This window comes from Quercus lobata, chromosome 10 (genome assembly GCF_001633185.2).
Source record: "Quercus lobata isolate SW786 chromosome 10, ValleyOak3.0 Primary Assembly, whole genome shotgun sequence".
In the NCBI taxonomy this organism is placed as follows: domain Eukaryota; kingdom Viridiplantae; phylum Streptophyta; class Magnoliopsida; order Fagales; family Fagaceae; genus Quercus; species Quercus lobata.
Window position 1 is genome coordinate 46,194,194 of NC_044913.1, and position 23,254 is coordinate 46,217,447.

Genomic DNA, 23,254 nt, shown 5'->3' on the forward strand with positions numbered 1-23,254 from the left:
GAATATGGCTTAGAGTAGTGTTATCGGTTCATTGTGCATATTTACTCTTGTTTTGCACTTCGTTTAAGTTAGAGTAAAAGCAATCTAGCTGTAATTTTTAATTGGGGGTCTAAACAAGCTCTTGTGTTTTAGCACATATTAGAGCTTTCAATTGGTATCAGAGCGGGTACACTTGTCGGATTTCATTATTCCTGTGTGATCCTAGACCCCTCCTTGGTATGGATATGACAATGGAAAAGGCTAACATGAATTGTGGTTCATGTGTTTGTGATAATGACTCTATGAGCATCTTTGGAGATTGTCCCAGTAATGAGCTCTTAGAGTTATTAAAGTCTAAGAAACATGCTAGAATGTTCATACACATGCTGAAATGTCTAGAGCATAGAAATCATGTGCTTCATAATAGCTTGTGTGAGTCTAATTCTTTTATTGCAAAATATAAGAGGAGGAATAGACATTTGTGTAATAAGCTCGATGGTCTAAAAAGCTAAGAAAAATATAAAGAAAGATGAGTCTTGCTTTGAAAAACAAGAATGTTTGTCACATGCATGTCTTTTTGTTCATATCGCATTAAAAGTGTTTAATTCATGTTTGTGGTATCTTGATAGTGGGTGCTCAAGGCACATAACCAGTGATAAATCTCTTTTTAAAAGCCTTAAAGAAAAGGAGGATGGTTATGTGAAATTTGGGGATGACAGCCACTCAAAAGTCCTTGGAAAGGGAACTATTGACATTCTAGGACTTCCTTTGTTGACCGATGTTCTATACATCAAAGGGCTAAAGGCAAACTTGTTGAGCATCACCCAAATCTTTAATGAAGATTTTCTAGTCCAATTTTCCAAGAAAGGGTGTATAATCCTCAGTGAAGAGGTGTGTAAGTTTTGAAAGGACTTAGGACCACCGACAATTGCTATGGTGTGGTTCCCAAGTCGAATGTATCATGCTGGAGTGCCGGAGTTAATTTGTTGGAGTTATGGCACCAACGCTTTGGACATGCCAATTACAAGCAAGTGGCAAAAGTTTTGAAGCTTGAAGTCGTAATTGGTTTGCCGAAGTTTGGAAAGATCAAGAAAAATGTTTGTGGCCCATGTCAATTAGGAAAACAAACTAAATCAACCCATCCCAAAGTGAATGTTGTTGCTACATCTCGACTATTGGAGTTGCTTCATGTCGATCTAATGGGTCCAACAAGAATGGAAAGCATGGGTGGAAAAAAAGGTACATTATGGTTGTGGTTGATGATTTCTCAAGGTACTCTTGGGTGGAATTCCTTAGAGAAAAGTCGGAAGCATGCGAAAAGATGGAAAAACTTTGCAAGAAGCTTCAAAATGAAAAGAGAGTTCCCATCATCAAAATAAAAAGTGATCATGGGAAGGAATTTGAGAATGCAAAGTTTGAAGCATTTTGCAATGAGCATGGAATTAAGAAGGAATTCTCGGCCCCCAAAACTCCACAACAAAATGAGGTTGTTGAAAGGAAGAACTATGTGATACAAGAGATGGCGAGAGTAATGCTTTTTAACAAGGATATTCTACAAAAATTTTGGTTTGAAGCGGTGAATACTTCATACCACATTGGGAATAGAATCTTCTTCCGAGTGGAAACAAAGAAAACGTCATATGAGATATGGAAAGAAAAGAAGCCCAAGGTGAAATACTTCCAAGTTTTTGGAAGTAAATGCTTCATTCTTAGTGACGAATGAATTTTCCTAGGGTACTTTGTGAATAGACGAGCTTATAGAGTCTAATTGATTAAAATATTAAAATATTTCACTATGTATTAGAACTGAACGAAATATCTGATATATCAGAGGTTTGCAACACAAATAATGAATTTGCCCAAGAAATAGTTAATAGTTCTGCAAGAATATCAGAGGTTCGTGGATCACAAATAATGAATTTGAACAAGAATTAATTAATAGTTCTACAAGTGCGAGCCATAGGTCTACAACCAACAAGATTCCTCAGTGCACATCTCTTTCTCTCTCTTTAAGTGGCCTACTCTATAGTCACTCCAAGTGCAGCTATAGACTAATAATACCAATTATTTTTAATGATTGAGATTGATAATTGCAAAAAGCAACTTTTAATGTCAACCATTGATTAAAAAAATTATGAAAAACTTTATGAGAAATAAAAAGTAAAAATTAAAATTAAAAAAAAAAAAGAAAAAATTGTGAGACAGATGAGTTGTATTGCACCCGACAACACCGGATCCTAATCCTTCCCAAGGCAAGTACTCTGTCAGGAGCAAAAGCAACCAATCTCATTTTATAGCCACAGAGGCTTTAAGGTTTCCTGGACTTCAAATTTCAAACTATACAGAGAAGGCCACGTGTCCTTTTTTCTTTTTCTTTTTTTTTGTCTTACTGGCTACCACTTTTTTTATTAATATACATCATTTTTTACATAAAAAAAAAATAATAATAATAATAATAATAACGAATAACAAAAATTGAACATGTTCTATTTGTCTTCCTTTTCATGGTAAGTAACAAAATAATCAACCATAGTCATACACCAATTTATGTTCACCATTTTGTTCACAAGCCTAAAGTATCGAAACTAGCGTATTACTCATTTGTGTATGCAAGCTATCTTTATATAGTCAAAATTACATGCATAGCATTCAGCAAAAACTCATTGCACATGCGTAGCTTTGTTACAAAAATTTTAATGCGTCATAAAAAGGATCAGAATACTTTTATGAGAAATGCAAGAACAATAGTTAAATGATTTATTTAATATTTTCTAATAGCATAATCTTTTGGGACAATTGAAAATTTATTATGGAATAAAAGCAAGTAATCTTGAGCTCAACATGATCTCCTCTCTATCTTCCATTTAAAAAATAAAAAATCTAATGTGTTGAGCCTCACTTATTAAGGGGAAGTATGGAAAAAGCGAGGAAGAGTGTCACAATAATAGATAAATAATTAAATTCATCATTTCTTAATAGTTTAAGCTCTTAGAACAATTAGCAATTTATCAAGAAAGAAATTAAGTAGCATAGAGGTTTGGAATATTTCATGGAAAATTTAAGTAGCTCAAGGATGAGTGAAGATATTTTGGTTAAAACATTTATATGATTACTAGTTTACTACCATGCACTTACTTTTGAAAGATGCCGAAGAATAGAGCTGCCAATAACTATGATGATTCATTCGAACGAAATACTTGTTCGTAGAGCTAATGAAATGATTAGGATAAGAGATGCATTATATAAGATAAGCTTGCTTCAAACCGTGCAAGGTACAGTTCAGAAGCAAGTTATAAAGTACATGTCAATAATAAGGTAATTTGAAGATATCTCTTGTACTCTTACTATGCTGAGTTCCCTGCAGATTGTTGCAGTATTTGCTATTATGCTGGAAAACTTCCGTATTGATGTCTAAATTCATGTCTTAATCTTTTAAAATAAGCTCAAACATGCTTATGCAATCAGGTGCTCAGATCTCTTTTCTCGTTACTTCAATAGTCGGAGATAAATGACAATATATCATGCTCAAGGTCTTACAGTATGAGGAGTTCACTTCAAACCTTGCCATCTCTTTGCTTTTCATTTAAAAGTTTAATAAAATTCCACATGCAGAAAGGTTGGGGGTACACTTGTAGCTTAGACTCATCCTTTCCCCTTTAGCTAAAACTTTTGGATTAGTGGTCTAAAAATCACACTGTAAGCATCAATTTTTCTTGGAAATACAATATCATTCCAATAAATATAAAAAAGTTCACCTTGTGCTCTTGACATGGTATTTGTAATATTACAACTTACTGACAGCTTGACAACTATCAACTAGTTTTCTCTGGAAAAAGTGTTAGCATAAACGTACCTATAAAGAATTGTCTACAAGAAGTATTTTCTCAGAGTGGAAAGGCCCATTCTCGCTGTGTAATATCTTGCCATTCCATCTCATCCGATCTGTGATGTCTTTTACTTTCACAATGATGTCCACATGTTCTCTTATTATTATAGCCCCATCTGGCCGAAGAATCCGATGCATCTCAAGGAGTATATAAAGAATGTCACACCTGAATGAGACATAAATAACTCTAGTTAGAAATACTAGAACAACCAAAACTAAATGGTTTGTCTCTTGTAACTTCTAATTCTATATTATTTTGCCTCTACACACCTCATAATCTCAATCCTCAGGCCAAATTGACGGCCCTTCTGAGGACATTGTAAAATATGCTATATGAAATAATGATAAAAGTAAGAATAATGTTGTTACTAATGATGGTAATAACAAATAAATGAAGGGGAATAAATAGGGTTCATTAGATCTCTGTTTCGTAAGGAAACGTTAACATGTATTATAGAGTGCAGAAGAAAGCCCATATCAAGTGACATATTGACTACAATGAGTTTGTGTAGATGTTGAAGCCTTCTTTTCAATGATGAAGATGTTAGAACTTACAACCAAACTTTGCATATGGGGGGACCTCCAACTTTGATGGAAAAGAAAAAGAGTTTCCACTTTATCTCATGATTCTCATGTCAGCCAAACTGACTAAAAGCTTACCTACTTTAATCATAATCTTTGGTCCAGTAGTTTGCACTTAAGGATCTAAGAGAAGCATTAACTCAAATTTAAGGACCAATCACAAATATAGATCACTTTAGAAAATACAACTAATTCCTACTGATTCTCTCTTTTTTGTTTTTCTTTTCCCCCTCCTTTCCTAGGGTGTTTTTCTTTATATCCAATTAAATTTTCCTTCATTAAGTGGGCAGGTGTTGGGTAGGAGAAGTTTTGTTGTAACCACAATTCTTCCAATAAACCAGATAGAAATACGAAAGCTTACTTGTCCATGTACATGCTGAATACACCGTTGGCATGTATGAAATCATATGTTCGTGGGTATGTTGAGAAAGCCTCACACCTGAAAGTAAGCAGTAACACTGTCCATAAACTCAATTTTGAATTAAAAAAGAACATCTAAATAGTATTCAATGCACGTTAAATAGTATGTAATAAAAATTATCCCAGAAATCCAGGAACCAAAAATGGTGGGCACCACATTGGGCAGCAGATGATCCAAAATGTGGCAGGGAGAACACTTGACAGGAGATGGGTACAGGTGGAGGCGGTAGAGAGAGGAAGAGGACTTTCATTTTTTATTTTTTCTCATATTTTCAGCCCATTCTTTTCCCAAAAAAATTCATTAATCCAATAGTCTACAATATTTAATTAAAGTAAATCAGCCAAAATTTTGAATAGAATATAGAGGTAAAAGCACAATATATGAAGTAAGTATGGTTCTCATTGAAACATTACAGTAGTTCGGAAGGCAGATGAGTCCAGCGTATACAGTAGCAACAGTTATGTACAGAACTTCTGATACATTTACATTTCAAGCATGCCATAATAATAGTTACACTATTGGAAACTCATACTTTGGAAGGCATCACAAATTTTGCAATTGAAGGCCAACCATAGCACATCAAGGGAATTACATGTAATAATTGCAAAAATCCATAGAGATTAACAAATTCCCTGGTTCCATCTAGATCATACATTGCCCAACCTGCCTCAGGGATTCTCAAAAACATGACAAAATACCAGATAAGAAAAAACAGGAGATAGAGAGAGAGATTGGCTCTAACTCTTACCAGTTCATGTAAGTTCCGATTAGGCCTCGCTCATAGACGATACCAAGGGTATTATTTTTTGCATCAAAGGGAACAACATTCATCACCCAAACTGGACACTTTGTCAGAGCAGCTGCAAAACCCCCAAAGCCAGCATTCATATCCATAACATTTCTAATTTTACAATTGTTGAGAGATTTGAGTATGATCCCATAGTGGGAAACTCTCCTTCGCCATAACTGAACATCTTCATTTAAGGTCCTCACCGTGATTCCGTTAATAATTTTACTTGTAATTCTAGGTGGAGCAGCATTCAACCGTTTAGGCCATTTTTCTAGAGCACCACCAGATATATCGTGGACATCTTTCACTTGTGGAAGAGGGAAAATGCATGGATCCATTTTTGTGTACCTGTTCAGAAATACATAAAGAATTACCCAGTACGTCTTATTGCGAGTACAGTTATTTACTTTGGATTTAGGAAAAATAAAAATAGAAAAAATAGAACAAAGGAATCACAAATGATAGTTTTTGTAGTTTGACCTTAGGCTTATATCTGCAGTAGGGAGATTATAAAGGTGGCTTAAATTAAAACTCTCACAAACTCAAACTCCAAATATTAGCAAAGAGCAGTCTCTCATAAACAGGACAAGAGAGTTTCTCTTAAGCCTAATTCCCTAGATGCAGCATCCACCAAGTAGAATGAACAATCAGCAGACAAACATATCAGACCCCCAAAGTTGGCTAAAAATGGTGCAAGAAACATCAGGTTTCTAAACCATTTAGATTTCAGCAAGATTGATCTTTTAATTCCACTCACATTCAGCTAATAGCTTGGCTAATTCAAGCCATGTCATCAACACATACTGAGAGAGCATAATTGTCAACACTTAGGAAGAATTTGGACTTCTATTTGCCATGAGAAACGGACATACGACCTGTGATGCATTTGATGGAGATTCCACAAGACACAATGTATTTGTAATAGAATTTGCTCTTGTTTTTGTTTTTTCAGGAATACTTTTTTGATGACCTATTTAAGTGGTATGCTGCATATACTTGCTAAGAAAGCAGAGGACAAGAGTATAATTTGGAATTTACAATAATAATACTAGCTCCAAACTTTTATAGACTTCCTACTAACAAAATTTTCAGCTTCTTTCAAGGTACAAATGCTAAACACAGCAACCAAAGTTGAAATTCTGAAAGCATAAGTGCAATTTGCTTTAAGTTTTCCATGTTGGACGTCTGATATCTCAGTTGGACACAACCTATGTCATTAAACTCACTATACAATGTTAAATGTGAAAATGGAATAAGAAACTCACCAACCAGCATCAGCATCAGGTGAAGTGCAGAATTGAGTTGATTTCCATGCCTTTAACTTTTGGATGCAGTGCATATGATTACTGGGTTTTCTCCACACAGCAATTGAACCTCTCTCTGCAATCTTTTTCCAGCACAATCGCCTAGCAAGATCTTCCAAACTGATTTGCTCATTTTCCAAGTCCTTAGTCTGTCTCTCCCAACCTTTGAAATTGACCCTCCAATTTATCGGTGGCCCAGACAGTACCCAATAGCCACCAGGACGTAAAATTCGATCAATCTCCATCAGATATAATCCATCTGTAGTGAATGAAAAAGGATCAGACTATAAAGCAACTTTTATTGAAATAAAGCCAATCACACCCAGGCCATTGTTTGTAGAGACAGTACACAATGATTTGATTGTAATTCACTTAGTAATTGGAATTATTCCAGCCTCCTTTCATAGGATGAATCATTTCCAACACTGGAACAAAGACAATTTAGGGTTTTAAAAAACCTAAGTCATTTTACCATTAAATTTTTTTCCAATGAGCTTTCGTTATCTTATGGAACAACTCAAATTTCAAAACCACATGGACCTGCAAGTGCCATGAAGCATTAAAAGAAGAGATTTTGGATTTACAATAATATGGAGTCAAACAGCTTCAAATCTGAAGATTCTAATTTAAGTACCATAACTAGTCCATGGTACAAGGCATCTGGAACAGTGAGCCATATCAAACGCTCTTGAGGGTAATGGTAGCCTATTGGTGCTTAGCACACCAAGCATGGCAGGAAGTCCTCTTTCCAAGGCAAAATGTACTTGAGCTTCATGTATATCCCGTGGTGCAATTGACATCGTCAAGATGTTGTAGTCCATCAGAGAGGCTCCAAAGCTTGCAACCTAAGAAGTGTGTAATGCAATACACAAGACTGCTTACAATGAGTAACCCAAATTTGTTGTGTAATTATACATTACAAGCTATCAGGATTCCTTATCTATTTTCATTATTGTTTATTCCAAGACATTATTCCTCTCCAACACTAGAAAGGTGAATCATAAATTAGAAAAATGACTACTAAAAAACCTTTTTTAATAAAGAAAATTACTATAATTGGAGTGGTTTAAATGCAGCATGAATATAAATGTGATCAATGTGATCAATATCACAACCAAAATTGGTGCCTAGAAAGAGGAAGAAGGGAGAAAGAGAAGCAAATTAACAAATATAAAACTCTTATGGATTCTGGGGTTCCGCAAAAATGGTCATACAAAAATAGAGTTAAAATTTTTTTCCAAACATTTTAAGAGAGGAACTGCAAGTGATCAATAAAAATATTTTAATTCAAGTATTCAAAAGACAAACCATGAATTGGTGTAGGGCATACATGTCTATGTGTATAACCAACGTACAAAATATGGATCTCATGACACTATCTAAATTTCAAAATTAATAAAGGTTACAGTGCGAACAAAAGCATACATTGGCAACATGTGATATATCCATAATGAAACAAGAAGAGTACTAATTTCCACAATCTTTATCTTGGTTTTTATCTGGGAACCAAAAAAACCAAATTAATAGTAAGTATAACTAGACAAAGAAAGAAAAAAGTGGGGGGAAATGATAAAGCGTGAGCCTATTCTAGGTAACCCGTGTTTTCACTAACCGATCAATGCCTATCTCATCATGTTTGAAAGAGGACATGAAAGTTAGCAGAAACTATCATCCAGGACACAAATGTATCAGTAACAAAGAAGACAATAGGAACATTTGATCTTTTGAGCGGTTATCTTGCCTTACATTATAAATGGGATTTAAAATAGTTCCCCTTTAGATAGAAGACAAAATGCAGAAAGATCCCAATATAAAGCTTGAAATTAGAACAAAAAAAAGGGCCATCGATTGTATGGATATAGAATTATAATTATCATTGTGGTCTTAGTAACTAAGCTATGTTAGTAATATGATATTCTAAGATGGAATCAATATTACTGCATTGGCAGCCTCTTTTCTATTATAAGCCTTCTGAACAGCAAAAGAATCAAGTCAAAAAATTGGAAAGGGCAAAAGTTAGATCAGCCATTCAAGTAGTGGTTAAAAGTTTTAAGTAGTAATAAATTCTACTAACTTCAATATAAAACCATTCAAACTAAGCATGTTACATTTCAATCCCACATTGGCCACCTTCAAACATGATCCATAGAATACCCATATAACTTACAAGTTTGAGCAAAGAAAAATCAATTTAAAAAAGTGTCAAACATGTTACAGAATTTGACAGATCTTGTTAATCCTCACTAAAAGAACCAGCATAATCTAAACAAAAAATTAGATATTCAAGATTCCAAATTAAGCAACATTCACAACCATAAACAATTCTAATCCATTTCTTTATAGTAACAGATAAGACAAAACATTAAAATACAAACATAAATCAAATGACAATTACAAAACACAAACTTACCCCACATCCAACATCAAGAACTGTCCTTATATTTCCAGATTTCAGTGGCACAACCCGCTTGATCTCTTCAATATAACCCTTCACTCCCTTTGGAAACGAAGTCCCACCTCCCGGAAAAACCAACCGATCACCCTCCAAACGAACCCAATTCTGTGATTTCTTCAACTCAGTGAGCCTGGGGAAAGGCACATTCCTAAACCAAGCATAGTCTCTGCTCTTTGGCCATGGAAATGGCCTTCTGTACCCGGCCGGCCTTGGCACCAAGCACCGTGGTTTTTCTCCATTTCCAGGGCAATGCCGCTGCTTGTGAAACCTTCTTTCAGTAATGAATTGCTTCTCTCTTGGAGGGTCATGACATGGGCAGTAATTGGTGAAGTTTCTAGAGCAAAAGCCCAAGAGCTTGATGTTTTGTCCTTGGTCTTGTGGCAGAGTGAGTGTGACAGTGTGGTGTGGTTCAAAGTCTAAAGGTGGTGGTGGTGGAGAGAAGTAGTGGGTGTTGTGGATTGTGAAGTTGGGTTTGGAACAGTGGAGTTGGTCTTGAAAGAGAGGCGTGGATGGTGGAGTTGGTGTTGAGTTAGTGTTGGTGTAAGATCCAAGAAAGTAGCAGAGAGAGCAGAGGATGGTGAGGAGGAAGAGTCTGATTAAGGGTCTTTTGAGAGGATTTGGAGTTGGAGCTTGGAGTGATGGTGGTGGGGTTGCCATTTTAGCTGATGGGGGTTTCGACTTTCGAGCTTTCCAAAGCTGCTAGCTGTGCACTGCTCACTGCTGAGGTTTAGTCATGATTTGAGACTATGAGATGGAGTTTGAGTTTCTACAGCAATGACTACAATTTTTAGTACACTGTTTCCCACACCTGTCTTACAGAAAACATGGCTTTAAATAATTCTTGGATAGAATGAGTGGTGTCTGTACGTAGTTAAAGAGACCAATTTAACCACCGATCACTTGTTGAGGTTGCCATGAGATTGGGACTAGGGAGTATTTTTAGTTGGGAAAATTTGATGAGAAAGATAACGGTGTCTTTTGTCTTTTAAGGATACTGATTTATAAAATACTTAAAAAATAATTAATAATGTTGATATTTTTTATAATTTTCATAAAAATGTGTCAAAATTTTTCTAAAATAATTTTCCTAAAACTAAAATGGTTTATTAATAATTTTCTTAAAAGAATCCAATCCAAGACCCAAATTTTATTACCCAGTCTTTGATCTTACTACACACATCATCAAGAATAGGAGAAGAGAGTGGTTTTCGATTTTCTTATAATGTGTATTGCATATATATATATATATATATATATATATATAGAGAGAGAGAGAGAGAGAGAGAGAGAGAGAGAGAGAGGGGATACCTGCGTTAACTTAAATACAAAAATGTCATGTCATCAATATATTGGATAAATTTCTTTTTCACAAAAAATAACTTTCAAAAAAATTATACAAAAGGGCATGTACAAGGCTTCATTTTTTATTTTTTATTGATAAACAAGGGTGTCCAGACCTTTTTAAATATCTAACTATTCTCTTGGGTATATGTAGTCTCCTCGTCCTACACACACCAGGTTATTATATGGAGGAATCCTATGGGGTAACCCCAAAATGCTACCAAGAAATTTCAAACCTGGTATCTTATGGATCTCATGAGGCCTTAGGACATGCGCAACTCCACTTGAAGCCCAAACTAGCAAATATATACATATATATATATATATATATATTATAATTTTTTTTGACCCTCTAATATAAAATTCTTGTATATGATCCTCTAATAATATCTTAGTCTTTTTGAACACACACACACACAAACTTAATAACAAACCAATTTGATCTAAAATTTGGAAAAAATAAATTTAAAATAAAAAACCCAACAACAAAAGTAGAAATTTGTTAATCTTAAAGTTTAGAAAAAGCCCTTCTAGATCTTAAATTTTTTGAAATAAATCATTCAAATGAGAGATCAGCGGATGAATAATTGTTTGATTATGTACATTAAAGGAGATGTAGATCATAGGATTGATAATGAAGATATCATGTAACGATTTTAAAATATGAAATCTTGTAAAAATAAAAATTGTAAAACTAATAATGAATATGGGCTTGGACAAAATTTAACTATAAAATTGGTTGTAGTCTAAAATTACAACTTCGTTTAGTAAAATTAACATTACTACATTTTTTCTAAATCTAACTATTAAATTACATATTCTTTACACTCTAAATACACATGTCACCATCGCACACTCTTGGTACGATGATCACTCCATAATTATAGATAATTGTGAGGTGTGGGGGGCAAAGGCCGAGGTTCAAGTCTCCAAGAGGGAGCTTCACAACACACATATATAAGTTTATATTTTATGCATAATTTTAAACTACAAAATTTACAATTTTAACAATTTATTGATGACATAGTTATTAATTTTTAATTTTTTAGAAATTTTGCAATTATGGAAGATATAAGCAGAAAATGCAATTCAACAGTGGATTTGTCAAAATTCATCTCCAATAAAAAGATATTAGGTAAGGTTGTAACCTTAAACTACAACCAAATTTGTAGCTAAACTTTATCGTCTTTTAGGTTTTTGATTTTTGATTTTTTTTTTGGGTGTAATATCAATATATTCAAGTTCTCTTTTATATTATATTATATTATGTTATATACAATTTATGTTCTTATTGACCCCTCTAGAAAATAATCTTAAAGTCACCACAACCTTAAAGAATCATTAAGCCAACTCCTTGGAATTAGGGCCTTCATTTTTAATATAGTAGACAATGAGATAATTCTACTTAGCGAAAGTTATGGAGAAATTGTAACCAGCATTGATTTCCTAGAAATTATATGCAAGGGCTGAAAATGGTTTTTCTCATAACATACCTTTCATACCTTAAATCATTTTCCTTGCAGAATCCTAGATCTTCCTAAGGATTTTTTTGGGCATATGACGGGGGTTTGAACTTGATTTAAAATTATACCATACTTGCGGCAAGCTCTTTTTTATTTATTTATTTTATTTATTGCATTTTAGGTTTTGATTCAGGCTACACTTTACATGCTGGGCTTAAACAGCCTTGGAGATGGCAAATATGGTGTTTTTGTGGCTAGTTATTTTCCATTCAATGTGTTTTGAGGTCTCTGATTAAGGATATTGAAATGTGCTTGGTTGGACTTGGGAGTGCAAAAATAGGGTATTAACACATCTATCTATGTCTATATATATCTAAGAGCTAAAGTGTAGTATTTATTATTGCTATACTCCTCTTGAGTCACATCAATGGCTACATTATCCACCCACTTCCAACATTCCCTAGCAGCAGAAGAAATAACAATTGCACGTAGCCAAAAGTTTGTGGGATACTGCCATTGGCGTGTGCCAAGGGATTATCTAAGATGTTTACATATTTGCATCAAATTGGATCAAGCAGTAATTGGAATATGTGTTTTAGGGAAGTGCTACTGCGTTTTATGAGTAATTTCGGTTCAAGGCTGGAAAAGTGTGATTTCATATATAAAACACGCAATACATGATAATTAGTGGTAATTATAAGTATTTTGTGTATTTTGTGTTGAAGTTCAAAGCAGTTTGCAACAAATGCTTATATAATAAAAATAAGAGGAAGATTATGCTTCTTGCGCGCAAACATTACTAAAATTAGAGTCCCTGAAGGATTGAAGCCATCGCTTGCCAATTATCCAAGCCTAACATTGTAGGGGTCTGAAGCAAATGACTTGTGTTTCTCATCATATATTCTCCATGCAATGGAATTTGCCTAATGCCTTAATACTCTGTAATCAACACACTTGTTTTGTGTCATCTAATTGCCTCAACTGTATGGGGAAACATAAACAATCTTTGTAGTATTGACTTCAAAGGAAAGTATCGTAAATTCTTACAAGGGATTTTATTCTTTTTCGAGCTAGATGAGTTCACCTCAATATTTCCATTATTTTCACCAGATTTCCATCTTGATAACTTACCCACGGGACACTATTTCCATTATTATAACACATTAAACAGTAAAGAAGTCAATAAAGTAGACTTATAGATGTAATTTTACAAATTTTACAAACTCAGTTGAGTGATGAAAACACAACTGAGTTACACAGGTCGCCAAATCCTTTAACCTTTATGATAGATTGAATTATATGATCATATATTCATTCATTTCACATGTCCATGCATTCATATCTCACTCCTTAGATCGTACATAATAATATTAAAAAAAAAAATTAAATGCCAAATCCTTTAGTTATCTCACTCCATTTTGCAACCTGCATTTAGCCTTATCAAGGGACAAAATGGTAATTTCACACCTCCCGGGGGGGGGGGGGGGGGGGGAGTAAAACATAATTTTGAATTAATCTCCAATTGCTTCATTTAAATAATCTTAGAGTCATAATGATCAAAATGACAAGTCACAAGCCTTAATTAGATCACCAGGTTTAAAGATATCATTAATCTAAGTTTTAACGGCTAAAGATGCATTTTTGTGAAACAAGACCAACGACGTGTGATTATAAACAATTAATTTTAATTGGTCCAATTTAAAGTTACTAGCGTGTTATGATCCTATTGGTCAAGGTGGAAAATAATCATACGTTGCATGTATCTAATTCAATTTGGAAAGTCAACATTTATGAAATCTGTTAGGTTCTAAGACTTTAGAAACTAATGTATTAGAACTTCAATCTGTAATATGTTAGCAAATCATGATCAAAACATAGAGTCTAGGTTTAGGCTTACTCAAAGTGTATTTATTTGTAAAATTGGAATCGAGTGATTGCAAAAAGTATTGGACAAAATCTGTAAGGCTCAATCGATCGAAAATTAGACTCGATTGATTGAATCTTGTGCAAATTTATTTTTCTACAGAAATTACAATTCAGCCCAAGCTTGTTTGGCGTGTAAGGTTTTTTTTTTTACTCTAAGTATAAAAGGAAAAACCCAAGCTACGTTTTAAAGGTTTTTTTGGAGTGTTGTGTGTTGAATCTTTTGTGAGATCTAGAGGTGTTTACCTCCATATACACATAGAGCTATCAAGATCAAGATTTACATCAAAAACTTGATGGTTGCTTCAGTTGCTGCTTAAAGAACTTAAAAAAGATCTGAAATCTTTGAGTGGAGTCTCAAAGTCACAAGTAGGAGAACTTATGGTTGCAGTGGATAAAAAAAAAAGTAGTTCGTGGACTCAAAACTATTACGTGGTTGTGATAGTAAGTTTTCTACTCAAGGTAGCAATAAGATGTTAGTGGTCTAAGTTCTATGGTAAAAACTTCAATTTTTTCATAATAAATCTGTTTTACCTTAAAGATAACTAGGTTAAATCCTCCCCAGATTTTTTACGAGATTGATTTTCCTGGATTATCATATCGTTGTGTTCTTTATATTTCCGCATTATTTACATGATATAATTTTATTGTGTTAACCTAGATCTGAATAATTTATCTAAGTAATCACTTGGCTATATAACTAGGTTAAACAACTTGTGTTAAGGGGTCTAAAAACGTACAAAATCGTAAATTTTGGATGAAATTAATCTCTTATTTGGTGAAGTTAATGTTGATCGGCTATACTTGAGGCCCAAGTTAGTGTTAATGAGGCCAAAATTTATAAATATCATAGAGTTTTTTTTTTTTTTTTTTTTTTTTTTTTTTTTTTTTTTTTTTTTAATCAGGAAATATCATAGAATTAATAATAAAATTGTGCAAAAAGCTCCTTTGGTGGTTCGACCCTCCTGTATACAGATCATTAAAAGAGGAAACACCAGTTCTCCTTTTCTTGGATTTATAGCTTGGTACTTTTTACCTCACTCCTCAAAGGTTCTAGAGGAGATCACCCTCAAGGCATTGACTATCCATATTCACTGAGAATCGTTTGCATCAAGTGGTTTTCAACTATAGCTCATTACTAATATAATCATCATATAAATAATTGAGGAATTTATCAAAGCCATCATTAGAAAGTGTTTTCAAGCTTTATAAGATCAACTCCCCCATCATGACCTGCTAAAATGTATTGGTTGCTCATAGACGTATTGTTCATGCAGATATGTACATTCATGCCCTTAAAACAAATCTAAGGAGAAAATGGGTTTTTGCCCTTTTAAAAAAAAAAATCTAACATTTTGTCCCATTTCCCAAACTAATTTGGGAAATGCCCCTATTTTGAAACTCGATTTTTGGACAATCAAGTTATAACAAACTAAAAATTTATAAAATAAAAAAAAAAATAAAAAATCTAGAACTCAAGCTCCATGAACTTGAGTTTCATGCATTTTTTTTTTTTTTTTAGATTGATCGCCCCATACCTATAGCTACGTTCAGGGAGCCCTATAGTGGTATTTTAAATGGATCTCAAGCTCAATAAACTCAAAATCCATACAAGTTTTTTTTTTTTTTTTTTTTTTTTTTTTTTTTTTTTTTTTAAGTTTGATTGCCCCATACCTATAGCTGCGTTCAGGAAGCCCTATAGTGGCGTTTTAAAGTTTGATCACCTCATACCTATAGCTACGTTCAAGGAGCCCTATAATGGCGTTTTAAATGGAACTCAAGTTCCATTTTTTTTTTTTTTTTTTTTTTTTTTTTTTTTTTTTTTAAGTTTGATCACCCCATACTCGATTTTCTACAAATCGAGTTTTACCTCAAAACTTGATTTTGAGAAAATTGAGTTTCAAAATAGAGGCTTTTCTCTAACTAGTTTAGGAAATGGGGCAAAATGCTGAATTTTTTGTGTGAAAGGGGCGTTTGCCCATTTTGGCCTAAATCTAAAGGTGTCGCTAACAATCTCACTCGTAACATTCCATAAAACAAAGTCCTATACGATAGACATATATTCCTAACTCTACTTCCTTTCCCTTACGAGAGAAAGATTTCTGCATTTTCCTTCTTAAAGGTATTGACGCATAAATTCAAGCATTTTTTAGCGATACGATAATCTTGGTCACTTTTATCCTCTAGATTGATAGCACAATCTTGATAACAGCGTGAAACACATCTTCCAAATTTCCTTTCATTATGTACGTCTTGACAAAATAAAGATATCTGATTTGTAAAGCAATCATGAAATTTGAGATAAACGTGCGTTATCAAGTTTTGGGAGATGGGTAACTAGGATTAGAACTAAAGGGGGATGGGAACTGGGAAGTGGCAGACACAAGGCTAGTAGCTTGCACTTTAACAGAAAAAAGGATAACGAAAACCGTCATCCACAACAAAAGTTTTCTCATGAATTTCCTATCCATTGATATGCTCTCACTTTAGAAATTTTATTATTTTTAAGCTAATTATAGAATGATCATTAAGACTTTAACTCTTACACTTTATATAGAATTAAGTGGTTTGACACCTTTGAAATGAACACTATTTAAACTATAAATTGAGTTATTTTAAATTTTAAATTTTTTAAAAATAAGTGTTATCTAATAATACTGACCTATTAGAAGCATGGGAAATTTTATGTTAGGCACATTACAATTTAAGTAATGACTTTTAGCTGGGGTCACAAGATTTCAGAGTAACTTTTACGTGAATGCACATTTTCACGAAGCCATATTTTCTTGTAAGAGTATCTAAACGTTCAAGTTAACATTTTTGAATGCCTAAAGCAATAATTTCAAACATTTGTAAAATGTCAATTTGTATGATCAAATTTATTTTTAGTCTCTTTCCCTCTTCCTCGTGTGTGTGTGTTTATTTCTCAAAATAAGAATGGGCAATTGTCTCATATTATTTAAGAGAGTGTGTTATATGTAATATAACTTACCTCACATTTGTTAAAACTTACCATAACTTTTGAGTTGAGTTTGTGATGTGTCTTTATGTTAGAACCTCTTTCTCTCTTCCTTATGTATGTATACTACAAGAAAATGTATTTTTAGTGACGAAAAAATTCGTCACTAAAAGTCCAGTTTTTCGTCACTAAGAACCTTTAGTGATGAAATTGGACTTTTAGTATAAGAGCTTTAGTGAGGAACTCCAATTTGTCGCTATTGACTACTATTAGCGACGAAATTTTTCGTCGCAAAAAACCTAAACTTTTAGCGATGAACCGGTTCGTCGCTGTAGCTGAATTTCGTTTGGCACCAAAATTTTTCGCTTGGCGCCTAAGTTCATATTAGTATAAGAGCTTTAGTGAGGAACTCGAATTCGTCGCTATTGACTACTATTAGTGATGAAATAATTTTCGTCACTAATAGTGTTCTCATTAACACCTTTAGTGACGAAATTTTTCGTCGCAAAAAACCTAAACTTTTAGCGACAAACCGGTTCGTCGCTATAGCTGAATTTCGTTTGGCACCAAAATTTTTCGCTTGGCGCCTGAGTTCATATTAGTATAAGAGCTTTAGTGAGGAACTCGAATTCGTCGCTATTGACTACTATTAGCGACGAACCGGTTCGTCGCTATAGCTGAATTTAGTTTGGCACCAAAATTTTCCGCTTAGCGCCTGAGTCCATATTAGTATAAGACTTTTAGTGAGGAACTAAACTTCGTTGCTATTGACTGGCTTTAGTGACGAACATGGATTTGTCGCTGATAATATACTGATATTTATGTTTTTGTTTTTAGCGACGACTTATTTTCGTCACTATATGTTATATTCAGCAATGAAATAGTTGTCGTCACTAATAGTGTTCTCACTACAGCGACGAAATTTTTCATCGCAAAAAACTTAATCTTTTAGTGACGAAAAATTTCGTCGCTGTAGCTAAATTTAGTTTTGCGCTAGCATTTTTCGCTTGGCGCCTGAGTTCAACACAACATATAGCGACGAAATCTAATTTTTGTCACTAAATATTACTTATTTTTTTATAAATAGCGACGAAATATATATTTCGTCGCTATATAGTACTTTTTTGTGAGGAAAAAATTTTCCTCACTAAAATTCGTCACTGAAACTACATTTTGTTGTAGTGGTATGTGTGTTTGTTACTATAAATAAAAAATAAAAAATAAAATAAAAATTATTTGCAATAGGTACTATTCAAGAGGGGAAAAAACCTTAAATTGATTGATTTGACATATTTAAAATAAACACTATTTAAACTATAAACTGAGTTATTCTTAATTTATTTATTTATTTTTTTTAAGTGTTATCTAATAATACTAACCTTTAAGAAACTTGAGACATTTTGTGTTAGGAACATTACAATTTAAGTAATGTCTTTTGGCTGGAGTCACAAGATTTCAAAGTAACTTTTACATGAATGCACATTTTTCACAAAAGTCATATTTGCTAGTAAGAGTACCTATAAAGGTTCCGGTTAACATCTTTGGATGTTTGAACCAATAATCACAAAAATTTATAAAATACCAATTTGTACGATTGAACTTATTTGCACGATCAAATTAATAATTAATTTTCTTGTTAACATCTATAACTGATTTTGAAGATGATAAAATATAGAGCCTGTTGGGCCTACCTTAATGGGCCTGACGGATTGGGACTGTTGGACTTGTGTAAAGATAGTCCCATGCGCTGTGAAAGCCCATCGCTGACAGGCGCAATATGGGCCCATGATCCGAAATCTCTATCGCCCAGAAAAACACTAAGATCCAAAAAGGGAAATCATTGTTCACCACATTTTGGAGAATTGGTATCATAGTCCCACATTGGAAAGATCTGGAGGTCAAAAGGAAAAGCCTACTCTCCACCACTATAGTCCCACATTGGAAAGATCTGGAGGTCAAGAAGAAAAGCCACCTCTCCACCACTATAAAAGGACTGACATTCTCGGAAATCGAGGTAAGATTAATTGACCCTCTCTTGCGCTCTAAAAAAGTGAAACGACGACTTCTGACTTGACCTTCGGAGAGTGTTAGGCCGGCACCACACCGGTGCTCTCTAAAGGTCTTCTTCCGTTCGTTCTTGGTGTGCAGGTTCGCTTTGAGTCGCGAGTACGGTGTGACTCATTGGTGACAATTTTCAACGTCATCAGTTGGCGCCGTCTGTGGGGAACGTGTAGCGCTTAATCGCTTCCTAGACAAAAGAGTTACATGGTACTCACTCGCTCAATGGCAACCACGAATGACGTTCAGGAAGAAGCCCCCACGACTGCCCTTGAAAAATAGGTCAAGACGCTCGCCGCAGCCGTGGAGCGCCTAACCAAACAAAACCACGACCTAGAAGAGCAGCTGAACCAAAAGAATGCGGCGGTCAATAACCAAGGAGCGGATCAAGAAGGGACCAGTGCTGAAAGGAGAGATCAGGACGGACAGCAGGAGAGTAACGCCCCGAGCAGACCAGTGCGACGGGACGTTAACATCCCTTCCCCGATGGATACAGCTCCACAATCCATCATCGTGGAGATGCAGGCGATTAAGGAACAGATGGATGTAATGATGAATGCTCTCAAGGGTCGAGTGTCAAGTGATCTTGACGACCTTGTCAACCGGACTAACTCGCCCTTCACGACAACCGTCAACTCCTTCCCCCTGCCGAATAAGTTCCGCATGCCGAATATGGATAGTTATGACGGAGTCAAGGACCCTCTAGATCACCTAGAGACCTTCAAGACCCTGATGCATCTTCAGGGAGTGGCAGACGCGATTATGTGCAGGGCCTTTCCTACTACCCTAAAGGGCGCAGCAAGGATTTGGTTCAGCTGACTAGCACCCAACTCCATCAGCACCTTCAAGGAACTAAGTGCTCAATTTACCACGCACTTCATCGGAGGACATCGGTATAGAAAATCCACGGCTTGTTTAATGAACATCAAGCAGTGAGAGGAGGAGACGTTGCGAGCCTACATATCACGCTTCAATAGGAAGCGCTCTCGATCGACGAGGCCGACGACAAAATACTGGTAGCAGCATTCACGAATGGGTTGAAGGGGGGTAAGTTTTTGTTCTCCTTGTACAAAAATGATCCTAAGATCATGTCGGAGGTTCTTTACAGGGCCACCAAATATATGAACGCCGAAGACGCGCTACTAGCCCGAGAAGATAGACCCAAGAAAAGAGACAGACAAGAGGATCCCCGGCAGGACCAGGGGCGGAAAAAGGGAAGGATGGGAGACCGAAGGGAGGACAGACGTCCAAAACCCACGGGCGGAAGGTTCACAAGTTTCACCCCGTTAACCGCACCGATAGACCAAGTCCTAATGCAGATTAAGGACGAAGGGTCCCTGATGTTCCCAGGAAAGCTGAAGAGTGATCCCAGCAAAAGGTCCAGAGACAAATATTGCCGCTTCCATCGTGACCACGGCCACGACACGGCTGATTGCTATGACTTGAAGCAACAAATCGAAGCCCTTATCCGACAAGGGAAGCTGCAGAAGTTTGTCAACAAGGGAAGAACGGATCAACCCCCACAAGAACAACATCCTCGCCGAGAAGACGGGCGGCCAAGACCCCCGTTAGGGGTCATAAGAATGATAATCGGAGGAACGGTTGCGGCCGGATCGTCAAAAAAGGCTCGCAAAACATACCTTCGGATGGTGCAGAATGTCCAGCTGACGGGCATAGTGCCAAAGATAGCAAACAGAGAGGGCCCTGTTTTTTGGTTCTCGGAAGAGGATGCACGGCGCCTACACCATCCACACGACGATGCCCTCGTCGTCAGCCTGCGAACAGGAGACTACAACATGCACCGAGTTTTGATCGACAACGGCAGCTCGGCCGATATCATGTACTATCCAGCATTCTAGCAAATGAGGATTGACAGGGAGCAGCTAATACCTACAAATGCTCCGCTCGTTGGTTTCGAAGGAAGTAGGGTATTCCCTTTGGGCTCGGTAACGTTACCGGTGACGGTAGGAGATTACCCCCAACAAATCACCAGGAACGTGACATTCTTGGTGGTCGATTGTTCGTCCGCCTACAATGCTATTCTTGGACGACCTACACTCAACTCGTGGAAGGCGGTAACATCAACTTACCACCTAATGATCAAGTTCCCAACGGAGTATGGGATAGGAGAGCTACGCGGAAGTCAAGTTGCCGCACGAGAATGCTACGTAGCTATGATGGAAATGCAAGACCAAATCCGGGCCTTGAGCATAGAAGAGCACCGAACGACGGCAGCACCCACAGAGAGGCTGGAGGAGATAACCCTCGACAGTTCCAATCCAGACAGAACAACCAAAATCGGAACGCTTGCCAAACCCGCAATCCGTCAAGAGCTCGTAGCTTTCTTGAGGAGCAATAAGGATGTGTTCGCCTGGAGCCATGAAGATATGCCGGGAATCGATCCCTCGGTCATGGTACACAAATTGAATGTATTGCCCTCATTTCCACCCGTCCGACAAAAGAAGAGAGCGTTCGCACCGGAACGAGACCAAGCAATAGCGGAAGAGGTCCGCAAACTCCAAGAGGCAAGTTTCATCAGGGAAGTCTACTATCCCGATTGGCTGGCGAATGTAGTAATGGTAAAGAAAGCGAGCGGCAAGTGGCGGATGTGGGTGGATTTCACCGATCTTAACAAAGCGTGCCCTAAAGATAGCTACCCCCTTCCAAGGGTCGACGTCCTAGTAGACTCGACGGCTCAACACCAATTATTAAGCTTCATGGACGCTTTCTCGGGTTATAACCAGATCCGCATACACGAGGCCGATCAGGAGAAGACTTCGTTCGTAACCAGCCAAGGACTATTCTGTTACAAAGTAATGCCATTCGGCCTGAAGAATGCGGGGGCAACATACCAGAGGCTAATGAACAAGATGTTCGCGCAGCAAATCGGGAGGAATGTCCAAGTATATGTCGACGACATGCTGGTAAAGAGCCGGAAGGAGGAAGACCACCTAGAGGACCTTAAGGAAACATTCGGTACGCTCCGATCCTATAACATGAAACTCAATCCGGGAAAGTGCGCATTCGGCGTAACGGCAGGCAAATTCCTAGGATTCATGGTTTCCCAGAGAGGAATTGAGGCTAATCCGGACAAAATCCGAGCCATAGTAGAGATGGCCCCCCCGCGAAATGTGAAGGAGATACAAAGCCTTAACGGCAGGATAGCGGCATTAAATAGGTTTGTGTCGAGAGCAACGGACAAGTTCTTGCCTTTCTTTCGCACATTAAAGAAATCATTCGAGTGGACGGACGAGTGTCAGCAAGCGTTTGAGGAATTAAAGGCATATCTATCTTCACCACCCCTATTGAGTCCCTCGCAACCAGGTGAAGAACTTTTCCTCTACTTGGCTGTCTCCTCTGCCGCCGTCAGCGCGGCCTTAATCAGAGAAGAGGATAATGCACAGAAGCCTGTATACTACGCCAGCCGGGCTCTTCGCGGTGCCGAAGAAAGATACCAACCCATGGAGAAACTCGCTTTTGCATTGGTCACGGCGGCTCGCAAGCTCAAACCCTACTTTCAAGCCCATACCGTGAACGTAATGACCGACAAGCCCTTGCGAAGGGCACTGAGTAATCCTGAAACCGCTGGTCGACTGACGCTGTGGGCAATAGAATTGAGCGAGTTTGATATCAAGTACCGTCCACGTGTAGCCATTAAAGGACAAGCTGTAGCCGACTTCATAGCAGAGTTTACGCATGACGAGGACAAGGGGGCAGAAGAACCACCCCAGTGGAGCATCTACACCGACGGATCATCCAATCGGCGAATAGGAGGGGCCGGCATAGTTTTGCTGTCACCTGAAGGAGACAAGATCGAATGTATGGTCCGTCTCGACTTCCCCATTACCAACAATGAAGCAAAATACGAAGCGGTGGTAGCAGGAATCGACCTAGCCAAAGCTGCCGGAGCTGAAAGTGTGGTCGTTCATTGCGACTCTCAAGTCGTGACCAATCAAGTAAACGGAGATTATGAATGCAAGGGGGAAAGGTTGAAGAGATATCTTGATCAAGTAAGGGCGAGTGCCAACGGGCTAAAAGTGACGGTCGTCCAAATACCAAGGGAAGAAAATGAGCTCGCCGATCGGCTAGCCAA

At 36.7% G+C, this 23,254-nt stretch overlaps 1 protein-coding gene across 1 annotated transcript; it reads right to left on the reverse strand.

Moving 5' to 3' along the window:
* Positions 1-3,686: 3,686 nt before the first annotated feature.
* LOC115965301 (probable methyltransferase PMT19) lies at positions 3,687-10,319 on the reverse strand. The gene is made up of 6 exons (XM_031084494.1): positions 9,373-10,319; positions 7,597-7,807; positions 6,924-7,221; positions 5,617-6,006; positions 4,809-4,886; positions 3,687-4,031 (listed from the first exon to the last, which is right to left on the reverse strand). The coding sequence occupies exons 1-6, from the start codon at positions 10,072-10,074 to the stop codon at positions 3,833-3,835; spliced, it is 1,878 nt and encodes a 625-aa protein (XP_030940354.1). The 5' UTR covers positions 10,075-10,319; the 3' UTR covers positions 3,687-3,832.
* Between the last annotated feature and the right edge of the window lie 12,935 nt (positions 10,320-23,254).

Bases quoted from the DNA above. Each gene is read 5' to 3' on its own strand.
- LOC115965301 (XM_031084494.1), bottom strand. From the start codon at position 10,074: ATGGCAACCCCACCACCATCACTCCAAGCTCCAACTCCAAATCCTCTC. The intron at 6,007-6,923 runs GTGAGTTTCTTA...ATTTCTGAACAG, and splicing joins CCTGATGCTGATGCTGGTTG to GTACACAAAAATGGATCCAT. The intron at 4,032-4,808 runs GTAAGCTTTCGT...TGTCTCATTCAG, and splicing joins TTCAGCATGTACATGGACAA to GTGTGACATTCTTTATATAC.